The sequence below is a fragment of the Zootoca vivipara genome, chromosome 10, assembly GCF_963506605.1.
Source record: "Zootoca vivipara chromosome 10, rZooViv1.1, whole genome shotgun sequence".
Taxonomy (NCBI): Eukaryota; Metazoa; Chordata; class Lepidosauria; order Squamata; family Lacertidae; genus Zootoca; species Zootoca vivipara.
Window position 1 is genome coordinate 1674873 of NC_083285.1, and position 19572 is coordinate 1694444.

Here is a 19572-nt window from a genome sequence, read left to right on the forward strand (position 1 = left end):
GCTAAACATACCCAGTTCCTTCCACCGTTCCTTATAAGGCTTGGTTTCCAGACCCTTGACCATCTCCTCTGCACACCTTCCAGCTGGTCAACATCTTTCTTAAATTATGGTGCCCAGAATTAGACATAGTATTCCAGGTGTGGTCTGACCAAGACAGAATAGAGTGGTACTATTACTTTCCTTGATCTGGACACTACTGTTGATGCAACCTAGAGTAGCATTAGCTTTTTTTGCTGCTGCATCACACTGTTGACTTGTGTTCAACTTGTGGTCCACTAAGGCGCCTAGATCCTTTTCACATTTTCTGCTAGTAAGCCAGGTGTCCCCCCATCTTATATTTGTGTATCTGGTTCATCCTGCCTAAGTGCGGAACCTTACGTTTGTCCCTATTGAAATTCATTTTGTTAGCTTGGGCCCAGTTCTATCTGTTAAGGTCATCTTGAATCCTGATTATTTTCTTTTGCAGCATTAGCTACCCCTCCCGGTTTGGTGTCATCTGCAAATTTGATGAGCATCCCCTCAATTCCTTCATCCGAGTCAATTATAAAGATGTTGAACCCTGCAGCACCCCACTTGTCACTTTTTTCCAGGATAACAAGGAACCATTAATGATTACTCTGTGGGTTCGGTCAGTCAATCAGCTACAAATCCACCTAACAGTTATTCAACCCATATTTTACCCGCAAAAATATAATGGGGAACTTTGTCAAAAGCCTTACTGAAATCAAGATAAACTATTTCCACAGCATTTCTCTGATCCACCAAGCTTGTAACTCCAACAAAAAAAAGAAAAAAATGAGATTTGTCTGGTATGACTTATTTTTGAGAAACCCATGCTGAATCTTAGTAATTGCACCATCCTTTTCTAAAAAAACATCATTGTTATCTTAAGTATACCCCACAAGATTATTTAGCTAAATTATATTTTAGTCTGCTTGTGTTAAACTGTTGTCACCCGCTTAAAGGTCTAAAAATATGGCAGGGTGGATATTGAAATAACTCCTTTTGTTTCCAACCAAATTCTCAAATGTACAAAGAATCATTCCCTCTCAGTTGGTTAAATTGGCTATTGATAAATTGGCTGAGATTATTGATATATTTGGCTTTTACAGGGAGAAATCATTTAGAGTTATGTCAGGAGAATATGTGAGAGCTAACGGGCTTTATCTGCAGAAGTGAAATGTTTTCATTGCTGGCTATAAAAGAGGGAAAGCACAGCTCATACTGGAAGAGCTCAACTGTGGCGTGGCAGAACCATTGCCTTAAAATGATTGCACATAATAAGCTAAAAACTGGTTCTTGTCTGTTGCTTGCAAGTCCCCTAACTACTAGATGAGGGAGGGAGACTGCCTGTGAAGACAAGGAAAAGTCAGTATGGCTGGGACAGAAAGTTCCTACAAGACCTTTGTCAAGGATAAATTGTATGCAGTTGACAGGGTTTAACCGGAGGGAACCAGGGGGCTATTGAAAGACATCTGCTGCTAGGAGAGTTAAGGCACTGGGAGTCCAGTAACTGGTTGGATGGAGACAGAGAAGCAGGAATGTAAGTATTCCTGTGGATTTGTAACTGACTTACTGACCGAACCCAAAGGGTGCTCATCAATGGCTCCTCCTCATCCTGGAGAGTAGTGACTAGTGGGGTGCCACAGGGTTCTGTCTTGGGCCCAGTCTTGTTCAACATCTTTATCAATGACTTGGATGATGGGCTTGAGGGCATCCTGAGCAAGTTTGCAGATGACACCAAATTGGGAGGGGTGGCTAACACCCCAGAGGACAGGATCACACTTCAGAATGACCTTAACAGATTAGACAACTGGGCCAAAGCAAACAAGATGAATTTTAACAAGGAGAAATGTAAAGTACTACACTTGGGCAAAAAAAATGAAAGGCACAAATACAGGATGGGAGACACCTGGCTTGAGAGCAGTACATGTGAAAAGGATCTAGGAGTCTTGGTAGACCACAAACTTGACATGAGTCAGCAGTGTGATGCAGCAGCTAAAAAAGCCAATGCAATTCTGGGCTGCATCAATAGGAGTATAGCATCTAGATCAAGGGAAGTAATAGTACCACTGTATTCTGCTCTGGTCAGACCTCACCTGGAGTACTGTGTCCAGTTCTGGGCACCACAGTTCAAGAAGGATACTGATAAGTTGGAACGTGTCCAGAAGAGGGCAACCAAAATGGTCAAAGGCCTGGAAACGATGCCTTATGAGGAACGGCTTAGGGAGCTGGGTATGTTAACCATGTTCAAATATATAAAAGGATGTCATATAGAGGAGGGAGAAAGGTTGTTTTCTGCTGCTCCAGAGAAGCGGACACGGAGCAACGGATTCAAACTACAAGAAAGAAAATTCCACCTAAACATTAGGAAGAACTTCCTGACAGTAAGAGCTGTTCGGCAGTGGAATTTGCTGCCAAGGAGTGTGGTGGAGTCTCCTTCTTTGGAGGTCTTTAAGCAGAGGCTTGACAGCCATCTGTCAGGAATGCTTTGATGGTGTTTCCTGCTTGGCAGGGGGTTGGACTGGATGGCCCTTGTGGTCTCTTCCAACTCTATGATTCTATGATTCTATTCTATGATTCTAAGTAGAAAAAGAGTGGAAGCAGAACCCTGAAGGGAACAATTATTATACAGTAGTTATATCCAAATAAGATGGGAATAATTATGTCCTTGGCTTAAAGCAGGGTAGTCATCAGCAACATTTGACACCCCCCCCCAACAGCACTTTTGTTGCCTTTCCAAAGCCAGGTTTGATGTGGGTTTGAGCAGGAATTCGCCTTTTACTTATGATATACACCAATAAATTATGTAGGGTTTGGGGCCATAAGTAGGAATAGTGAGCAGACGACACTAAATTGTAAATACATTTTTGTAGCCTCAGTATATTAACTTTTCTAGATTTAGTTACAGGTAGGTAGCCGTGTTGGTCTGAGTCGAAGCAAAATAAAAAAATTCCTTCAGTAGCACCTTAAAGACCAACTAAGTTTATATTTTGGTATGAGCTTTCGTGTGCAGAAGTGTGCATGCACACGAAAGCTCATACCAAAATATAAACTTAGTTGGTCTTTAAGGTGCTACTGAAGGAATTTTTCTATTTTTCTAGATTTGTTTCTTTTTAAACTAAATTTTAGGAAAAGAAATGTCACGGGTATTATTATAGTGAAAATTCTAGAAAAAACATTATGGGTTGTATTCCATTATGTCCTTCTGCTCATGGAAGCCTTTTTGCTCCAGCAAATTCCCCTTTCTCCTACCAACCTCGTTGCCACTTCATGCTGTTCCAACGGGTCCCCCTAAGCCTCTGGAGCAGTCTTGTGGGGTGGGATATGCAAAGAGATGCAGAGGGAAGGGAATATCAGCTAAAGTAACCTTTTGTCCTCCATTTGAGAACAGAATTAAGTGGAGTCACTTTGTCTTACTCTGAAAGGTGGCAATTCAAGAAGTTCTCGTAAGCTGCTGTGGGTAATTTGAAAAACTGCTATTCCTAAATTAATAAATTAGAATGCCATTTTGTAAAACAATTTACTTGTGTTCACTGATAAAAACTGATTCCAGAATCAGATCTTGCCCTAGAGCCAGTTATTGTAAGTTCTTAAGCTGAATTTGCAGTTGGGAATCAAAGATAAATAGAAGGGCTTTTTCATGCAACATGTCATTAACATATAACATAAGGCGTGATGAAAAGCACAAGCTGAAATAGCTTTGAAGGGGGATTCACCAAATAAATGGAAGGTAAGTTGATCAATGACTGTTAGTCATAATAGTTAAATGAAGCCTTCATGTCCTGCTCTTGAAATTTCCAGGGGCAAGTGGCATGCAGCTTTTGGACGAAATAGGTGTTGAGCAACAAATATTATTGTTCTTATACTCTGACTTTTGTTTCCTTATATTACTTGCTTAGATTTCAAGTAATGTGATCACTACAGTTTATTATGGTGGGATTAAACATTTAACAGTGAGTGCAGGATTGTAGCCATAGTAATTTTAGTTCAAATTCCTAATCGGCAGTATCCAATTATTCAAAGCTGCTGCTGTACTGAATAAATATTTCATAAATGCAGTTGCCTGCATTAAATTCATTAACATCCAGGTAACTAGCTCCTTGGGATTTCCCCCTGTTCTAGTAATTATCATTTTGTAAAGATAATGGACATAGCACGTTTTGATGTGCATTTTGTTATACTCAGTTGATAACTTTTATTTCAATGAAATAGGTGTCTATTCTGGTGTCAAAAAAGTCTAGTATGTGTGTTGATGTCAACATATTTTCCTTGGATGTCATTTCTGGACAAAATAGTTATGAAATATGTGCTAATAAAGCATTGATATTCTTTTGGTAGCCAGAAGTGCAACTTGCTGAAGGCTTTGACGTCTTTATGCCGAAATCACAACTGGACTCTATATTAGCAAATTACACGCGTTCAGGAAGTCTGCTGTTTCGAAAGCTGGTGTGTGCATTTTTTGATGACAAGACCTTGGCCAACTCTTTACCCAATGGCAAGAGGAAAAGAGGTCTCAATGACAACCGAAAAGGACTAGACCAAAATATTGTGGGTGCAATAAAAGGTATTGTTTTCTTTTTAATATATATATATATATATATATATATCATCTAGTGGTTATGCTGTTTCACATTTTGGGAGTTGCTAAAAACACTGGTGATCTTTACACATTTTTCAAGCTCATCTGCAAGCCAGCCTTGGCTATGTGTTTCTGATTGTCTGATCTGAATCAACAACCTTTTGCATGGTCAAACTGTTTCAGGACTACATCATTTCAGATTGTAGGTTGAGGAATAACGAAATGTAGTACTGCACACATATCACTAATGACATAAAACCATCATGCCAGAATCCTTCATCACATTTAAGACTTGTTCCCTCGTTAACACGGAACACAGCTCCAAACTGGCACTACACGTGTACAAGGGCTTGTGTGAAAGACTGTACACTTGCTGATTTGTACATCTCAACTATTGTGTGCATGGACTGCACATTCATTGAATGTTACAGGTGAATAATAGTACAAATATACAGCTCAATTGTTGGTATACACAAGTACAAAGATTCTACACTTATTTAATGTAATATGTGAACACACATGCAGGGATACTTTTTTTGAAATGGGGGAATCATTCAAATATGCAGTTTCCAACCTACAGTTTAAAATGGTTCAGTGTGTATTTTACTGCACAACAAGATGCTTGTTTTCACTGGGCCTCTGTCTTAACTGAACCTTTTTGATGTGGTGCTTACAGAACAGCATTGAAGAAAGCTCATTATGCAACTGTGTATGATGATCTTCTTTTGTGAGAAATGAAATTATTAAATATAATGATTATCATCCCTAACATAATGATAGGGATGGCAAAATGCTATTGAGGGTCAATGAAATAAAATGTTGGTTTAAAATGTAGATATTAGGAAGCACACCATGGATTTTTAAGAGTTGTATTCTCTGGCCCCCATTTCTTTGAAATTTCCAACTACAAATTAATTATTTCACCTACAACATTCTTGGGATGTTTTGGGGTTGCAGCAGTGATGCTGCTGCAAGATTTTATGTTAACAGCTTAAAATGTTTCTTTTGATTAAGTGGTGCATACATTTTGATAAATAAATAAAATAAACAATATACCCTAGCCAAACATGTTGCTGGCTATGATAGCTCTGTGTAGAATGGAAAGGTAGAGAGGGTGGTTTGCTGGTTCACATTGTGGAGCCAAATAGCTCTCTGACCTGTATGTCTTCCTCTGTCTGGTGCCATTCCTGCAGACAGCTATGGAATCAGGAACCCAGCCCTTGCCATGCAGGTGGGACAAGCAAGCCCAGTTTGGTTTGTATAGCAGGGATTGTGGCTGCTGCTCTTCTTGTTCAGAGAGGTGGATAAAAAAATTAGGAACTAGGGTTTGTGCTTATTGCACACAATCTCCCGGCAACTATACTTGTGTGTAAGTCGAAATCTAACTGGAGTCCCACTCCACATCATATTTAGCCGAGTTACTAATCTGACATTAGCTGTTGCTTTTGACTTGTAAGACAGAACTTGAAGTGAGCACTGAAAATGGGGAGGCGGCTTACATATATGCTGCCAGTCAGGCAAACTGCCTTCACTTGTTTGTACAGTGGTACCTCTACTTACGAATTTAATGCGTTCCGAATGCACATTCGTAAGTTGAAAAAAATTGTAAGTCGAATCCCATAGGAATGCATTGGGAGAAAAAATTCGTAAGTAGAAGCAACCCTATATAAAAATTCGTAAGTAGAAAAAATCCTATCTAAACCGCATCCAAGATGGCGGACGGAGCTCCATTCGTAAGTAGAAACATTCGTATGTAGAGTTATTCGTAAGTAGAGGTAACACTGTATTGTGTTTTATCCTGCATACCTGAGCATAGCCATTTTAATCTGGAGGTATCAATATGGTTCCGTTTAGCTTCAGGGGCTTTGTCAGCACCAGCCTGCTACTTCAGAAATCTGAAGTCTATGGCTCACCAGTTGTTTCTGGACTACAGCTTCTATTGTTCCCAGATCATTGGTCTTACTGGTTGAAACTGATCAAAGGTGGAGTTCAGCAGTGTCTGTAGTGCCATAAGTTCCCCATCAATGCCCTAACCTAAGGCAGTTCTCAAATACTGATCATTTTCAGTTACATCCAGCAGCTGATAGTATCTGGAGTGGTACTGCTAGGCACTGTTTATAATAAGAGGGCTCTCTTTATATTGTCTTTATGGTATCACACAAGGGATGCTGCATTGAGGACTTTGATATGCTGGATGGGGGTTCCTCTCCCAGAAGCAAACACAAGGGATGGCAGGCACCCTGTGGAACTTAACTCTGCCTGGCTCCATTTGCACGTTCTGCCTTCCAAGAGCTGTTCGGCTGGATACTATGGGCCCATTTATCCCTTGTGGTGGCTCAGCCAGTGTAAGATCTCACTAAGAATGAAAAGATGTTCTTTGCAGCATTGCCACTGGGTTCCTCTGTAGCCCTTTCAGATGTTCTGTAATCATACTTTTGGCTCTACTCAATGAATCAATTAAGAGTGTAAAGAAAAATGTTTACTGGGTAGTTTTATATCAATGACAGTTGTTCTCTCGCACTTTAGAAATGTGCACTTTTAAGCAAAGAAAATTTCAGAGTATTCCCCCCCTTTTTTACATCTGGTATTTTTAATAGTAGAGTGATGGTCATCAAAGGATGAGAATGTTTGCAGAAGTGAAGCCTTAAAGATGGGCTTGTAGCTTAGTGTGTGGTTTGGGTACTTTTTAAAGTTGGCTTTGCTACACATTTCTCCCCATAGCCCATCTTTGTCTACCTGGACTGTTGCCTTTGTTCACTGCCTCACTTTTACCTGTTCCTCAGGTCTTTAGCCCAGCTTTCCCCAACTTGCCCTCCCCCCAAATATATTTTGAGCTACAACTGTAGTGGGGAACCTCTAGCCCACAGGCATCTATAGGCCCACCAGGCCTCCCCATTTGGCCCATGAGACCGTTTGGGCCAAGCCACACCCACACCCACTTGACCTATAATGGGATGGATAAACATGTGGCTGATCCAAGAGGGGCTTTGCAGGCACCACTAATCACAAGGTCTGACTGTCAGCTGATTGTTGTGCCCCTGGGCACACTTCCGTTGTGGATGTGTGGTGGCACTTTTGAATGGGAGCAAATATCAGCTCTCTTCCCTGGTAGGGCCCCCCCCCCCCAACATCTTAAGTTGCCAAAAATGCAATGTTGCCTATCAATGAAAACTATTGATTTCCTAACTGAAATATGGGTACAGATCTAGGAAATCAATGGATTTCATAGCTCTACAGGCCAGAGTGTTACATCTTGGGAATATCAAATAAAAAGCATCCAGGGGTCTGGTGGAGAGAGCAGGGAAGGACCCTTCTAAGACCTTGTGGTCCTTGGGGTTGACCACTGGGGTGAAGCCAGGCTGTTTTAGCTCATCGTTGGGGCCATGTTAGAGGCCTGCATGGCTCCATGCTTGGCTCTATTTCTTGGATAGTTCTTAATCAGGAAGTACAGTGGAGGAATTGAGGTTGGCTGCATGAAACATGCAAGTAGGGCAGCGAGAGGAGCTGATTGGTCATTTGCCTGGTGATAGCATAGCTGACATTCATCCTTCATTCAAAGCTGCTGTTGTTGTAAGGAGCATCTGAGGCTGTCTCTCAGGTTAAAGGCCACCAGTTCCCCAACCGCACTGAAATACTTCCTGTTTTTCTTTACTTCCTCGTACTCCCACTCCTGACCATTCTGGTTAAACAGCCCGGGAGCAATAAGGCATATAAATAGTGAACTCAGACAGTAGTGTAAAATGTTATTATAAAGATACCTGATTATATTTTTTGAATCTTTCACAGAAGACTAAGACAGATGATCTATATCTCCTTTTCCCCTTTTGCAATTAAAAAAATACTTTAAAAAAATGACGTGTCAATATTTTGTTTCACGAGGAAGCAGTTTTGTCAAATATATTCATCTGTTCATAAAAAGCACTGATGTGTAGATGAAATGTAGCTTGAAATGTGCATGAAAGGTTTACCCTTGTTAATTCTGTTTTATAGAATCAAAGCCAAATGTTGGTCATATTTGCATGTAATGCTGAACAGTGGTTTAGTGCTACATGGGTTGAGCTGGAAGGAGCCCAACCAAAAGCATCTGCCTCCCATGCTGCCCTATCCACTTTCCACTGCAGCCACTGCTGGGTTTAGTTTCACTTTTATGGAATCCTGGCTTAGTATTGCATGTGAACCAGAGAGCCTAGCTTGGCATTACATTTAACCCATGGGTTGTAAAGCTAGCCTGTTTAAATAATATGTTTGTCATGAACCATGATCTCTGGTTCACAACAGAATTCTCCAAAAATGAAATAAAAAATTTCAGAAGTCTTCTTCCTGACTGCATGGGGGAGAGTAAGTGTGGAGAGAGGTGTGTAAGCTCAACAATTTGTCTTGGCTTGTTCCACTTCATCTGAGTAACATTTTATGTGCATGTTACCACTGTGGACCCAGGTGGCTCTGTGGCATGGACCCAGGTGGCTCTGTGGTTAAACCACTGAGCCTAGGGCTTGCTGATCAGAAGGTCGGCGGTTCGAATCCCTGTGACGGGGTGAGCTCCCGTTGCTTGGTCCCAGCTCCTGCCAACCTAGCAGTTCGAAAGCACGTCAAAATGCAAGTAGATAAATAGGAACCGCTACAGCGGGAAGGTAAACGGCGTTTCCATGTGCTGCTCTGGTTTGCCAGAAGCGGCTTTGTCATGCTGGCCACATGACCTGGAAGCTATACACCGGCTCCCTCGGCCAATAATGCGAGATGAGCGCGCAACCCCAGAGTCGGTCATGACTGGACCTAATGGTCAGGGGTCCCTTTACCTTTTTTACCACTGTGTTTTCAAATTTCATAGTTTCGTGTGTCACTTTGTTCCGGAGATTCCAAGGCAATATTTTGTGGTGTTCTCTGATCTTTCTAGTTAATAATATTTCTGGAATGTCAATGCCATCTTCTGCTAATGTTTTTCAACATGGTAAACATTTGCAGAGTGCTTAGCTTACCTAATATATGCAAAATCTCTTGGTTATTTGAGTGCTTTCAAACAGCTACAATCCAAACTTATATTGCAAGTTAGTTTGTCTGAAGGTCTCCCATGTTAGTATCTTCCTGCACTTAGAAAATCATTTGGGAAGAATAAATTTACATGCTGACTTTTCTCAATCATGGAGATTTTAAGTTACAAAAATGTAAACATCCAGTTCTCACATTTTATATAAAATGTAGAATGTTGTTGTGATTTTACTTTGCTTGTGTCTGGTTACTTAAACCTTGGTTTGCAGTTTTCCATCTTTTTCAACCTTTTGTTAAAGAGATTATTTGTACCTTCTGTTTTTAGTGTTCACAGAAAAATACTGCACTGCAAACCATGTGGATAAACTACCCGGCCCAAGAGACTGGGTACAGATTCTTCAGGATCAAATCAAACTGGCAAGAAGACGGTTAAAAAGAGGCTCAGGTAAGGGAGGGTTAGAGGTAGAAAGCAGAATGAATGCAGATAGCAAGGTGGCAAGACAAACAGTATGACAGTGAGCAGCCTGAACCCAGCCTTTAAGAATTACTGAGGAAGGACTCTGCTCCTAAGGGCTGGTTTATGCCTATGTACATTTCTTAGTCTTGTCACTCAACTAGTTATAATGACTCAGAGTTGAATATCTGAATCACCTCCATTGAAATGTTTTGTGTCTTATGATGGCAAGCCAGCGCTTGACATTACAGACCTCAGGAGATTCACTGAGACAACTGGTGTTACTCCTCACCTGTCTTGGTGCATCCTTTTTAAAACTGTTGCATTAGAGTGATTATTCCAAAGCTTCAGCTGAAACAGAGCCAGGGTTCTCAAGGCTTAGGGTAGAACCTCTCTAAGACTTGTTCTGGTTGGTGAAGAACTGGTGGTACAGCTTCCTTGTTTTCACTGCTTTTACATTTCCTTGAGCTACTCCATCACTTTCAGTGGACCTGTGAGTCAATGTGGTTAGAATTTAAGCCCTATTCATTCATTACTTGTCTTTGGAACGCACAAGGTTTCAAGCCAGAACATGCTAGCTGCACCCTCCAACCATATGTTGCCGTCTGATAGGGAACCCCAGATCATAAGTAGCTGCTTGAACACACCAGCTGCACATAATGAGAAGACCAAAGGGCAGTGATAGCATGGCAAGATGACATCAGGGCAAGGAACAAGGCCCCGCTCCAGCTTGAAACCATGAGTGCCTTACATGCCTGTAACATGAGGGCTATAGAATCCTCTGGGTGATGAAGACCTATTTCACCATTTGCTCTGTGTGTGGTTCCAGAAATCAACTTCTAACTGCAACATTTACTCAAACGATCTTGTGACTTTTTGAGGTGAAAATAATCTGCTGTAAAGCTTGACATTTAACATCAACTGTATAGCTTCTGTTTTGTATTAAACATCACAGTCAGTTTTCATTACTGCTGTACCATTAAAAAACAACAACCAGACCTCTACTTTAATATCCCATGGGAGCGGGGCTCATGGTTCTTGCACATATATGCAGATCAGAATATTACCTAGGTTTGTGGTACTCAGTGAGTATAATGTGTATGCTCAACACCCCTTTGGTAAGAATCACAAGAAATATTTTTATATAACACAGTATCCACTGAGAATATAGGGGGGTTTTTTTTATAAAAAAGTAAGTTTTGCTTTCATACTTAAAAATATCCAAAGAGGCACACAGTATTTAAAAAGGACCAATAACAGTCTTAAGTACAATAATGCAATAAAAATCACAACCCAATATTACTTCTCCATGAAGCAACCTAAAACCATAAAAATAAAGCAACATTGATTTATGGTCCCTTTCCCAACCTAAAGTGGACATTAATGTACACTGCTTTTTGACCATATGAAATTGTCTGATATAAAATCAGTTCATTAGCCTGTGTAGCCCAGTATTGTCTTCTGTGACTGAAAGTGGCTGTCCCAGGGCTCAGGTAGAGAGCTCTTTCTAACGTCTGCTCCAATTTAACTCTAGGGACCAGGGATTGAACCTTCTGTATGCAAGGCTCTGCCCTTGAGTATAGTCCTTCAGTCAGTTTAGTGTTGGGAGCACTCATTTTGCTTGATGGGAAGTTCAGTGAAACTCTGGCACAATTGCTGTTGGCCTAAAAAGATGTGATTGCTTCCAATGTAAAAAATGTGAGATGTGTTTATCAGGCATCCCCAAACTGTGGCCCTCCAGATGTTTTGGCCTACAACTCCCATGATCCCTAGCTAACAGGACCAGTGGTCAGGGATGATGGGAATTGTAGTCCAAAAATCTGGAGGGCCGAAGTTTGGGGATGCCTGGTTTAACTGCTGCTTAGGTGGAGACAGAATATCATCCTTGTGGGTGTAGAGCTAACCTGCTTAAATCATGAAACCCGTACCTGCATAATGCAGACAAATACTGTACAGCAAAAATCTTTCCATGTGTATGAAGCAATATGACTATCAACCATGAGACTTGTAAAGCTATTCATGTAGTATATGGAGTTGGCGCTGTGAGAGCTTTGGAGCAAACTATCACATTTGGCATTATTTATACCTACTTTTCAGAGAACTGGATATTTATCAGTCACCTTCTGAAGGGAACTGGTTATTGTCTTATGGAGCAGCTCTTCCTTTGAATTCACTAAGTTCTTAAAATGCTTCTAATTTGTAGGGGTTTTGATGCATTCATGTAGTACACTTGCCTGTTTTCCATACCACTTTTCCCATTTAATTTTATTACTACTGTTTTACTTAATTTTGATTGTATTATGGAGAAATAATATATTTTATGTATTGTCTTTATTTAGTAGAGACAGCCGACTGTGATGAGAAACTGGACCTTTCTCTACTACAAACAGGTAAAAAAGCTGTTGGTTAATAAAAACAAATTGGCCATTTGTTTGCTTATAGTCTCATTAGAATGGGGCTGTCTGGAATAACCTTGCACAATATAACACCTGTGGGTTAAACCACAGAGCCTAGGGCTTGCTGATCAGAAGGTCGGCGGTTCAAATCCCCGCGACGGGGTGAGCTCCCGTTGCTCGGTCCCTGCTCCTGCCAACCTAGCAGTTCGAAAGCATGTCAAAGTGCAAATAGATAAATAGGTACCACTCCAGCGGGAAGGTAAACGGCGTTTCCGTGCACTGCTCTGGTTTGCCAGAAGTGGCTTAGTCATGCTGGCCACATGACCCAGAAGCTGTCTGTGGACACACACCAGCTCCCTTGGCCTATAGAGCGAGATGAGTGCTGCAACTCCAGAGTCGTCCGCGACTGGACCTAACGGTCAGGGGTCCCTTTACCTTTACCTAAACTTACATTTTCCTTTGCCACTACATGCCTCACATTTTCTTACTCTCTGTCCACACTGCCTGTTCCATAGTGCTGGGAGTGGAGGTTATTCCATGCTGAAATGCTCCTCCACTGGAGGCAGGGGACTGAACATAAAACACTACAATTCAGGAAGAAGGCCAGACAACACCCTTCTTCCTGACATCATTGTGCCTGTGCACAAGGAGTCCTTCATTGTGTGGCAATGTCCCTCCCTCCCCGTGAAATAAGACACAAGACACAATGAATAAATTTTAAGTGGGTGAAAAGGCCACAACTTTATTGGTTACGGATGTTAAGCAGTATTGGCTTAGGCATTGGAACCTAACCGGCTATATCCGACTGCAACCCGTGTGTTACAGTCCGGGAGAAATTAACCACCAGAAAGGAGCCCAGTGACGTACATCTACCGGAACACCTCCTATGGCCACCGTTGGGGGGTGCCATAAGGCCCTGACCTCCGCAGGCTCAGGACAAAGAGGCAAAGCCCCACCTCCCAGCCAACCCTATTGGTCGGCCCAGGTCTGACGGAGGCGGGAACTCCCACCTCGCGAGGGGGCTGAGCTCTCAGTCCCCATCGCGAGAGTTCGGTCGGGGCCAGCCCACAACACCACCTCTGTGGGGATGCGGAAGTGGTTTTACAGAGAAGCATTGAAAATGTGACCTTATAACAATCAGAAGTCTAGGGAAAGCTTTCGTACTCAGTAACTACAGAATATATAAATCTGTCCTCAGATCACAGACATTATAAAGATCTCTTCACTCTTACTCTTGCTCCCCACACCCAATCAAGCAATCAAAGCAATTTATGTAAGAAGACATGACCATCAATTTCCTTAACAAAGTCTTTATATGTCAGCTTTTAATTGCTTTAGTAATTTTATTTAGTATTTTACTGGTGCCCATTTCATCTCATGCAATTTCTTAGTGCTGCTAATTTTTATACTAGCAAAAGTTTATAAGTGAGACACAAAGAGGCAGACACATTAGTAGAAATCTTATTTCTTTAGTCTCCTTTCTGCAAAATGTGCATAAGGAGAAAAATCAGCTAATATTAGCCATAAAAACAGAAAAGCTTACTTAAAATGCCTGCTAAAATTAAATCTAAACCAAACACCTGAAGTTCAGTGGGGAGGGGGCCTGTTTATCACCTCCAAGAGGGTGTTCCACAGAATGGGGACCCCAACACCAAATGCATGGATTCTGGTGTATACGGGCTGTGCATCAGAGCCATGGGGGACTACTAACAGCAACTCTCCTAGAGACCTCAGTGGCTGGGCCCTGATATAAGGCATCAAGTGGTCCTTTAGGCTTTTAAGCACTGAAACTTTGTGCTGGTGGTTGTCTGTTCCTACCAACAGTCTAGCCATAGCATTTTACACCAGCTGGAGCTTCTAGACCAGCTCTAAGGGAAGGCCCACATGGAGCACACTGCAATAACTGAGTCTTGAAGTACATAATGGATGTCTGTAGCTGGTCACGGGCCCTCTACTTGAGCCTTCAGCGGCAAAGATGGATCCAGAAGCCTGCTCTTTCAGGAGGAGTGCAGCCTCATCCAGAACAGGCAACTGACCAGTCTACCTACCTGCCATTCCTCCATCTTCCCAGAGCAGGAGAAAACAAGCTTGTTCACCCTCCCATGTGACAGCCCTCGAGACATTTGAAGATGGCTATCCTATCTCCTCTCAGTCTCCTCTTTTCCAAGCTAAACTGACCCAGCTCTCTCAACCTATTTGTCCCTATTGAAATTTGTTTTGTTCATTTGGCCCTGTTCCCCAATCTCTTAAAGTCATCTTGAATCCCAATTCTGGCTTCAGCAGCATTGGCTACCACTCCCAGTGCACAGACGACACACTGCCCCCAAAGGCTGAATGGCCACATTCAGTGGCTTCATTTCAAAGTTGAAGAGCATTGGGGACAATATTTTTGCCCTGCAATGCAATCTCCCAATACTGTTATCTGGACATGACTCTCCAGGTTGTGGGGGGTTATCATTTGTGCTATATTCTGTTGGCCTCCCAGAGTGGCTAGGGAAACCCAGCCAGATAGGGAGGGTATAAATAATAAAATTATTATTAAGTGACCCAAAATAAAAGTGAGCAATCAGGGGAGGGGAGATCATTATAATTATATATATTTGTAGGGAGGGTGGGGTGGGAGAGTTCTGTTTAAGTGCCCTCTGTATTATGTTTTGGGGAAAACCTCAATAGAGCGGTGCTGTTCTTCCCACTTTGCAGATTAATTTCAGATATTTGATAGACCCTCCCTTGCATTGTTATGTAAGTGCTTTGTTCTCCATCCATGTGTGTAATATTTTTAGATGAATTCCCTGTTGCTCTTAATACACACCATGTGTTCTCTCCCTTATTCACCACTTCTATGTACTGGATTTCCCTCACAGTAATTAATACCTTTCCATAAGTGATTCCCAGGGGTTGTAATAAAGATACATACCAAGAAATAAATTATGGACAGCCTGTTAGTGTTCTAATTCTATTGCAGACAACACCTTTTATTACTTTAATGTTGAAATCCATAGGTTACTTTTAATACTGGTGTCTCAGCTCCTAAGCCCAGCTCTTCTTTTTCAGGTAACCTCTTTGAAACCACACATTCTGCACCAGAGTTTCACTAGCAGATCCAGACATCTTTACTTTTGAGCAGGACACCAGCATTATTTTCAGACTTCTTCAATATCTGTGTTCTCTATCCTGGCCTCAATCTTAAGTTTGTTCATGCTTTTGTAACATAGGGTAACAAAGCCACAAAATTACTTGTTTCTTATTTTAATCAGAATAGACTTGTTCAGCAAGGATATAGTGCAATTAATCTGATAACCACTGAAATAGAACAACTTTTGTCTTTATGATTGCATTTCCCCACATAAGTATATGCATGCATGCTGGCTGTTTGTTCCATCTTTGATTAAACATTGAAACATTAACAGAGTTAAGGGCCTCCCTTAGAAAGGTGTTCTGAAGGACCCCATTTCAAATTGGATTCTTGTGCAGAAATCAAAGGACTAAAAAGCTTCAAAGTTAATGAATCATTAGTCATCTGTTCTGAAGACCCTTCCCCTCCCCATCTTTCCTTAGCCTTTGATTTTCCTTCCTGGCAAAAGATGGTAAATTGCCAAGTATTCTTCTCTGCAAAAGTTGTAATATGGTATTTGACCATAAGAGCCCCACTAATTGATGCTAATATATTGCCTGGTGTTTTGTCCAGAACAAGTACAGTGGTACCTCGCAAGACAAATGCCCTGCAAGACGAATATTGTGAATATTGTAGGCCAAGGATGAAGGAAATTGGCCCAGAATCTGCAAATTAATTTCCACGACAGATTTGTTTTTTGAAATTTCAGATAGATGACCAAACATCCTCTGGGTCAAGCTCCACACACTCCATTGTAATCAGATATATTAATATTCTATCAGATATATTAATATTTGTTATCCCCTGGATCATGGGTGGTACTGGGAAAGAGAGGCCAGTGTACAAAATATGAACCCTAAATCATATTAATATATATATATAATCCCATCTTATCACTTGCCAGTTAACTAATATTTATATTAAATTCCTTCCAAAACGTATATATTTATCGCCATTGTGTATTGATCTCCTTACCTCATTCCTCAGAGTTAAAAATAATGCAAGTGTTCTGCTCCCTGCCAAATATTTTTGGCTTATTTTATATTTCTGCTTTCAAAAGGAAACTTTGACATGGATGTTCATGAATTTATACACTGGTCTTTAAGGTTATTAACCACAAAAGCCCATAATAACAACTGAAGATATGGTTTATGTATTCTTGTTACCTTTTGAAGAATCGGGCTTCTGTCCTAGTCTGTGTATGAAAAGGTCATACTTCCAATGAAGGATTAATGAATGTTATATAATGAAAATTTCATAGTCATCTTAAGCACACCAGAAGACACTGCTGTAGATGTTTATGCAGAATCTTTTGTGTTTGTTCAACTCAGGCTGAATAACTACTTCTACTGCAGTTTAACACTTTTATGGAATTTTACACATAATGTGTAATTATTACACATGGAATTGTTGAAATGTGGCTGTGTTCTCTTGATGACAAGATAAACCTGACTTGCACTGCAGTCTTTAAAAAGTACATTTTCTCCTTAGAGATGGAAAGGATTTAGAGACTGTTCCCTCTGGAACAGAACTACTTAGTCTCCCCAGTAAATCTACAAAGAAGGCATACATATTGTAACAGTTAACCAACAATCAGCATTCTTTTAATAAATCTTAAAAATAATAGTATTCTTGTCTACTTACTGTGACTACTGTTCAAATTTTTTTCAGAAGTCTTTTTATAGGTTTTATTAGGAAATCATTCCATATTTAGGTAAAAAAAAAAGTACCAGTATCTCAATCTTATGTATATAAGTTTTATTAATATGTACATATTTAGCTATTTTTTAAATTACTATGTTCTTAATAAAACCAACAAGGGACTAGTTGTGAATTGGTGCATAAGATTGTGTTGTGTTATCAATCTCTGGGAATCTGTCAAGTTCAGAAAAAAAAACACAATAAATTACTCTAATTCAACAAGTGTGTCTGGTGTGTGTGCTTTTCAGACATAGTTCAGAAAAGATTGCAGTACAAAGTAATTTGTCCAAAAAGCCTGAACCAACTTTGAGCAATACTCGAGCAGCCACAGTATTGCTCAAAGATGATACTTAAGAACTATCTATTTTATATATTATTGTTTTTTCTCTCTCTTTTGCTGGTCTACGACCGTAATAAAGATATTAAGATATCTCTGACTATTTACATCACTGTTGATAACCATACTGCAAACGGAACATTAGAATTTCTGTCCCTGGACAAAACTTTGCAATGGCCTTCATTGTCATTGTAGAAAAGCAACTATATTTCAGTATATCAGCCTCTGCATTACCTCTATCTATCTCACTGAGTGAGGCCTCAATCCTGTCCTTACTTGCTTGTAAGCAAGGCCTGCTGAAATCAGCAGGTCTTATTTGTGAGTAAACATGGATAGGATCATGTGTAGAAGTACTACATACACTTTGTCATATGCTTATAGAGATGACAATGGATTCCTTTGTGTGTATAAGATAATAATGTGATCTATATACTGTATTAAACTAAATGTTCTAATGCCCATCCTATATAACTTGGACACTTTTTTTTAGAAAGATACATGGGATTCATATTTTGTTTGCCTATGCTTTTTCACGTTATGGTAAACTGATGGCTTGGCATTGTAGTAAAGTGTATGCAGAACCTCCTTGGCTGTTCAGGAGTTAATGGTGTCTGGGAATCTGCATCTGTTTGTGTTCCGCCATGATGGCTGTCTCTGTTATGATGCTCCATCTCCTGGGATTAACTGTATATCCTAAAAAATAAAGATTGTTTCTGTTCTCCAACCCCCCTGCCCAGGTATGAAGAACATTCTCAAAAACACATTGCAGCAGCTATTGGAAGTTATCTGTAGGGGGAAAACATCTGTCTGGAGCTGAGAAAAGGAAGCAGATAATTTTTAACAAGAAAGGAAATGGGTATCCATTTTGTCCAATGTTCAATTACACCACAGCTAGAAGAAATAAAAATAGTGGGTGTATTAAGCAGGAGTCACTATGGTTGGGATACTGGCAACCCCACACAAAACCAAAACTAGAATGTGTGAGGGGATCAAAGGAACAGGTTTTGAGAAAGGGATACTGCATTTGTGGCTGAGGCATAGAATTTTGCTCCTGCTTGACAGGGTTTATTTTTGTGTTAAAATAAATAAGCAATAACTCCCTGTAGAATGTCTGTTGCCAGGCTATATCATTCCAGATTGAATATGGAAAACAATAATAATATTTGAATTTCTATTTCGCCTTTCAACCCTGAAGTTCCCAGGGTAGTACCTAATACACTACACAAAACACAGAGAGAGCAGAGAACCAAACTTTCAGACAATCCAGCAGCAACCCAGCTCTCAATCGGCCCGAGAAAACAAATGTGTGTCCAGTCAACGCCTAAAAGCAAAGAACACTGGGAACCATCAAATTTATGTGGTGAGGAAATTCTACATCTGGGGTGCCATAACAAAGGATGTGCCACTGCCCCACAAACTGGAGTTGGAGGGAACGATGAGCTGCTCTGCTCCCACAAACCTTAATGCATGGGGTGGAAAGTAAGGGGGTGGGGGAGGAGTCCATATATTTGGGTCCTGGGCTGTGTAAGGCTACATGGAACAAAGCCCGAAATGCTTATAACCTAGAGGTCGGCAACCTCTGGGCCATGGATGCCGTTTATCCGGCCCATGGGCCGCCTGTGAACCGAGCCGCCCGCTCAGCGAGTCCCCCGCATTCTACGCTAAAGCAGCGCAGTGCGGCATGGGTACTTGCCGAGCAGTGCCGGAAATTGCACCTGTGCAGACGCCGGAAATCACGTCTGCGCGTGCCCAGGTGCCGAAAATCGCTTCTGCGCAGTCGCGATTTCTGGCGTCTGCGCAGCTGTAGAAACAATTTCTGGTGCTGCAGACATGCACAGACACCATTTCCGGCGTTGCGCTGCGCCTGTCCGGCCCACAGACAAGGTCCGTGGGAGCAATCCAGCCCATGGCTGGATAACCTTGCCGACGCTTGTAATAATAATAATAATTAAAAAAAAATTATTTATACCCCGCCCTCCCCAGTCAAAAACCGGGCTCAGG

At 41.1% G+C, this 19572-nt stretch overlaps 1 protein-coding gene across 3 annotated transcripts in view; it reads left to right on the forward strand.

Annotated features, from left to right (window-relative positions):
- Positions 1-19217, forward strand: part of BEND7 (BEN domain containing 7) — a 51313-nt gene extending 32096 nt beyond the window's left edge. Inside the window, exons 5-8 of one of the 3 annotated variants that reach the window (XM_035127128.2) lie at positions 4342-4567; positions 9894-10013; positions 12362-12412; positions 15473-19217. In XM_035127128.2, coding sequence (XP_034983019.1) covers positions 4342-4567; positions 9894-10013; positions 12362-12412; positions 15473-15516 — 441 coding nt within the window. In that variant the 3' untranslated portion in view covers positions 15517-19217. The remainder of the gene's footprint in view (positions 1-4341; positions 4568-9893; positions 10014-12361; positions 12413-15472) is intronic. The other 2 variants (XM_035127127.2, XM_060279476.1) reach the window with 2 other exon arrangements.
- The last annotated feature ends 355 nt before the right edge of the window (positions 19218-19572 follow it).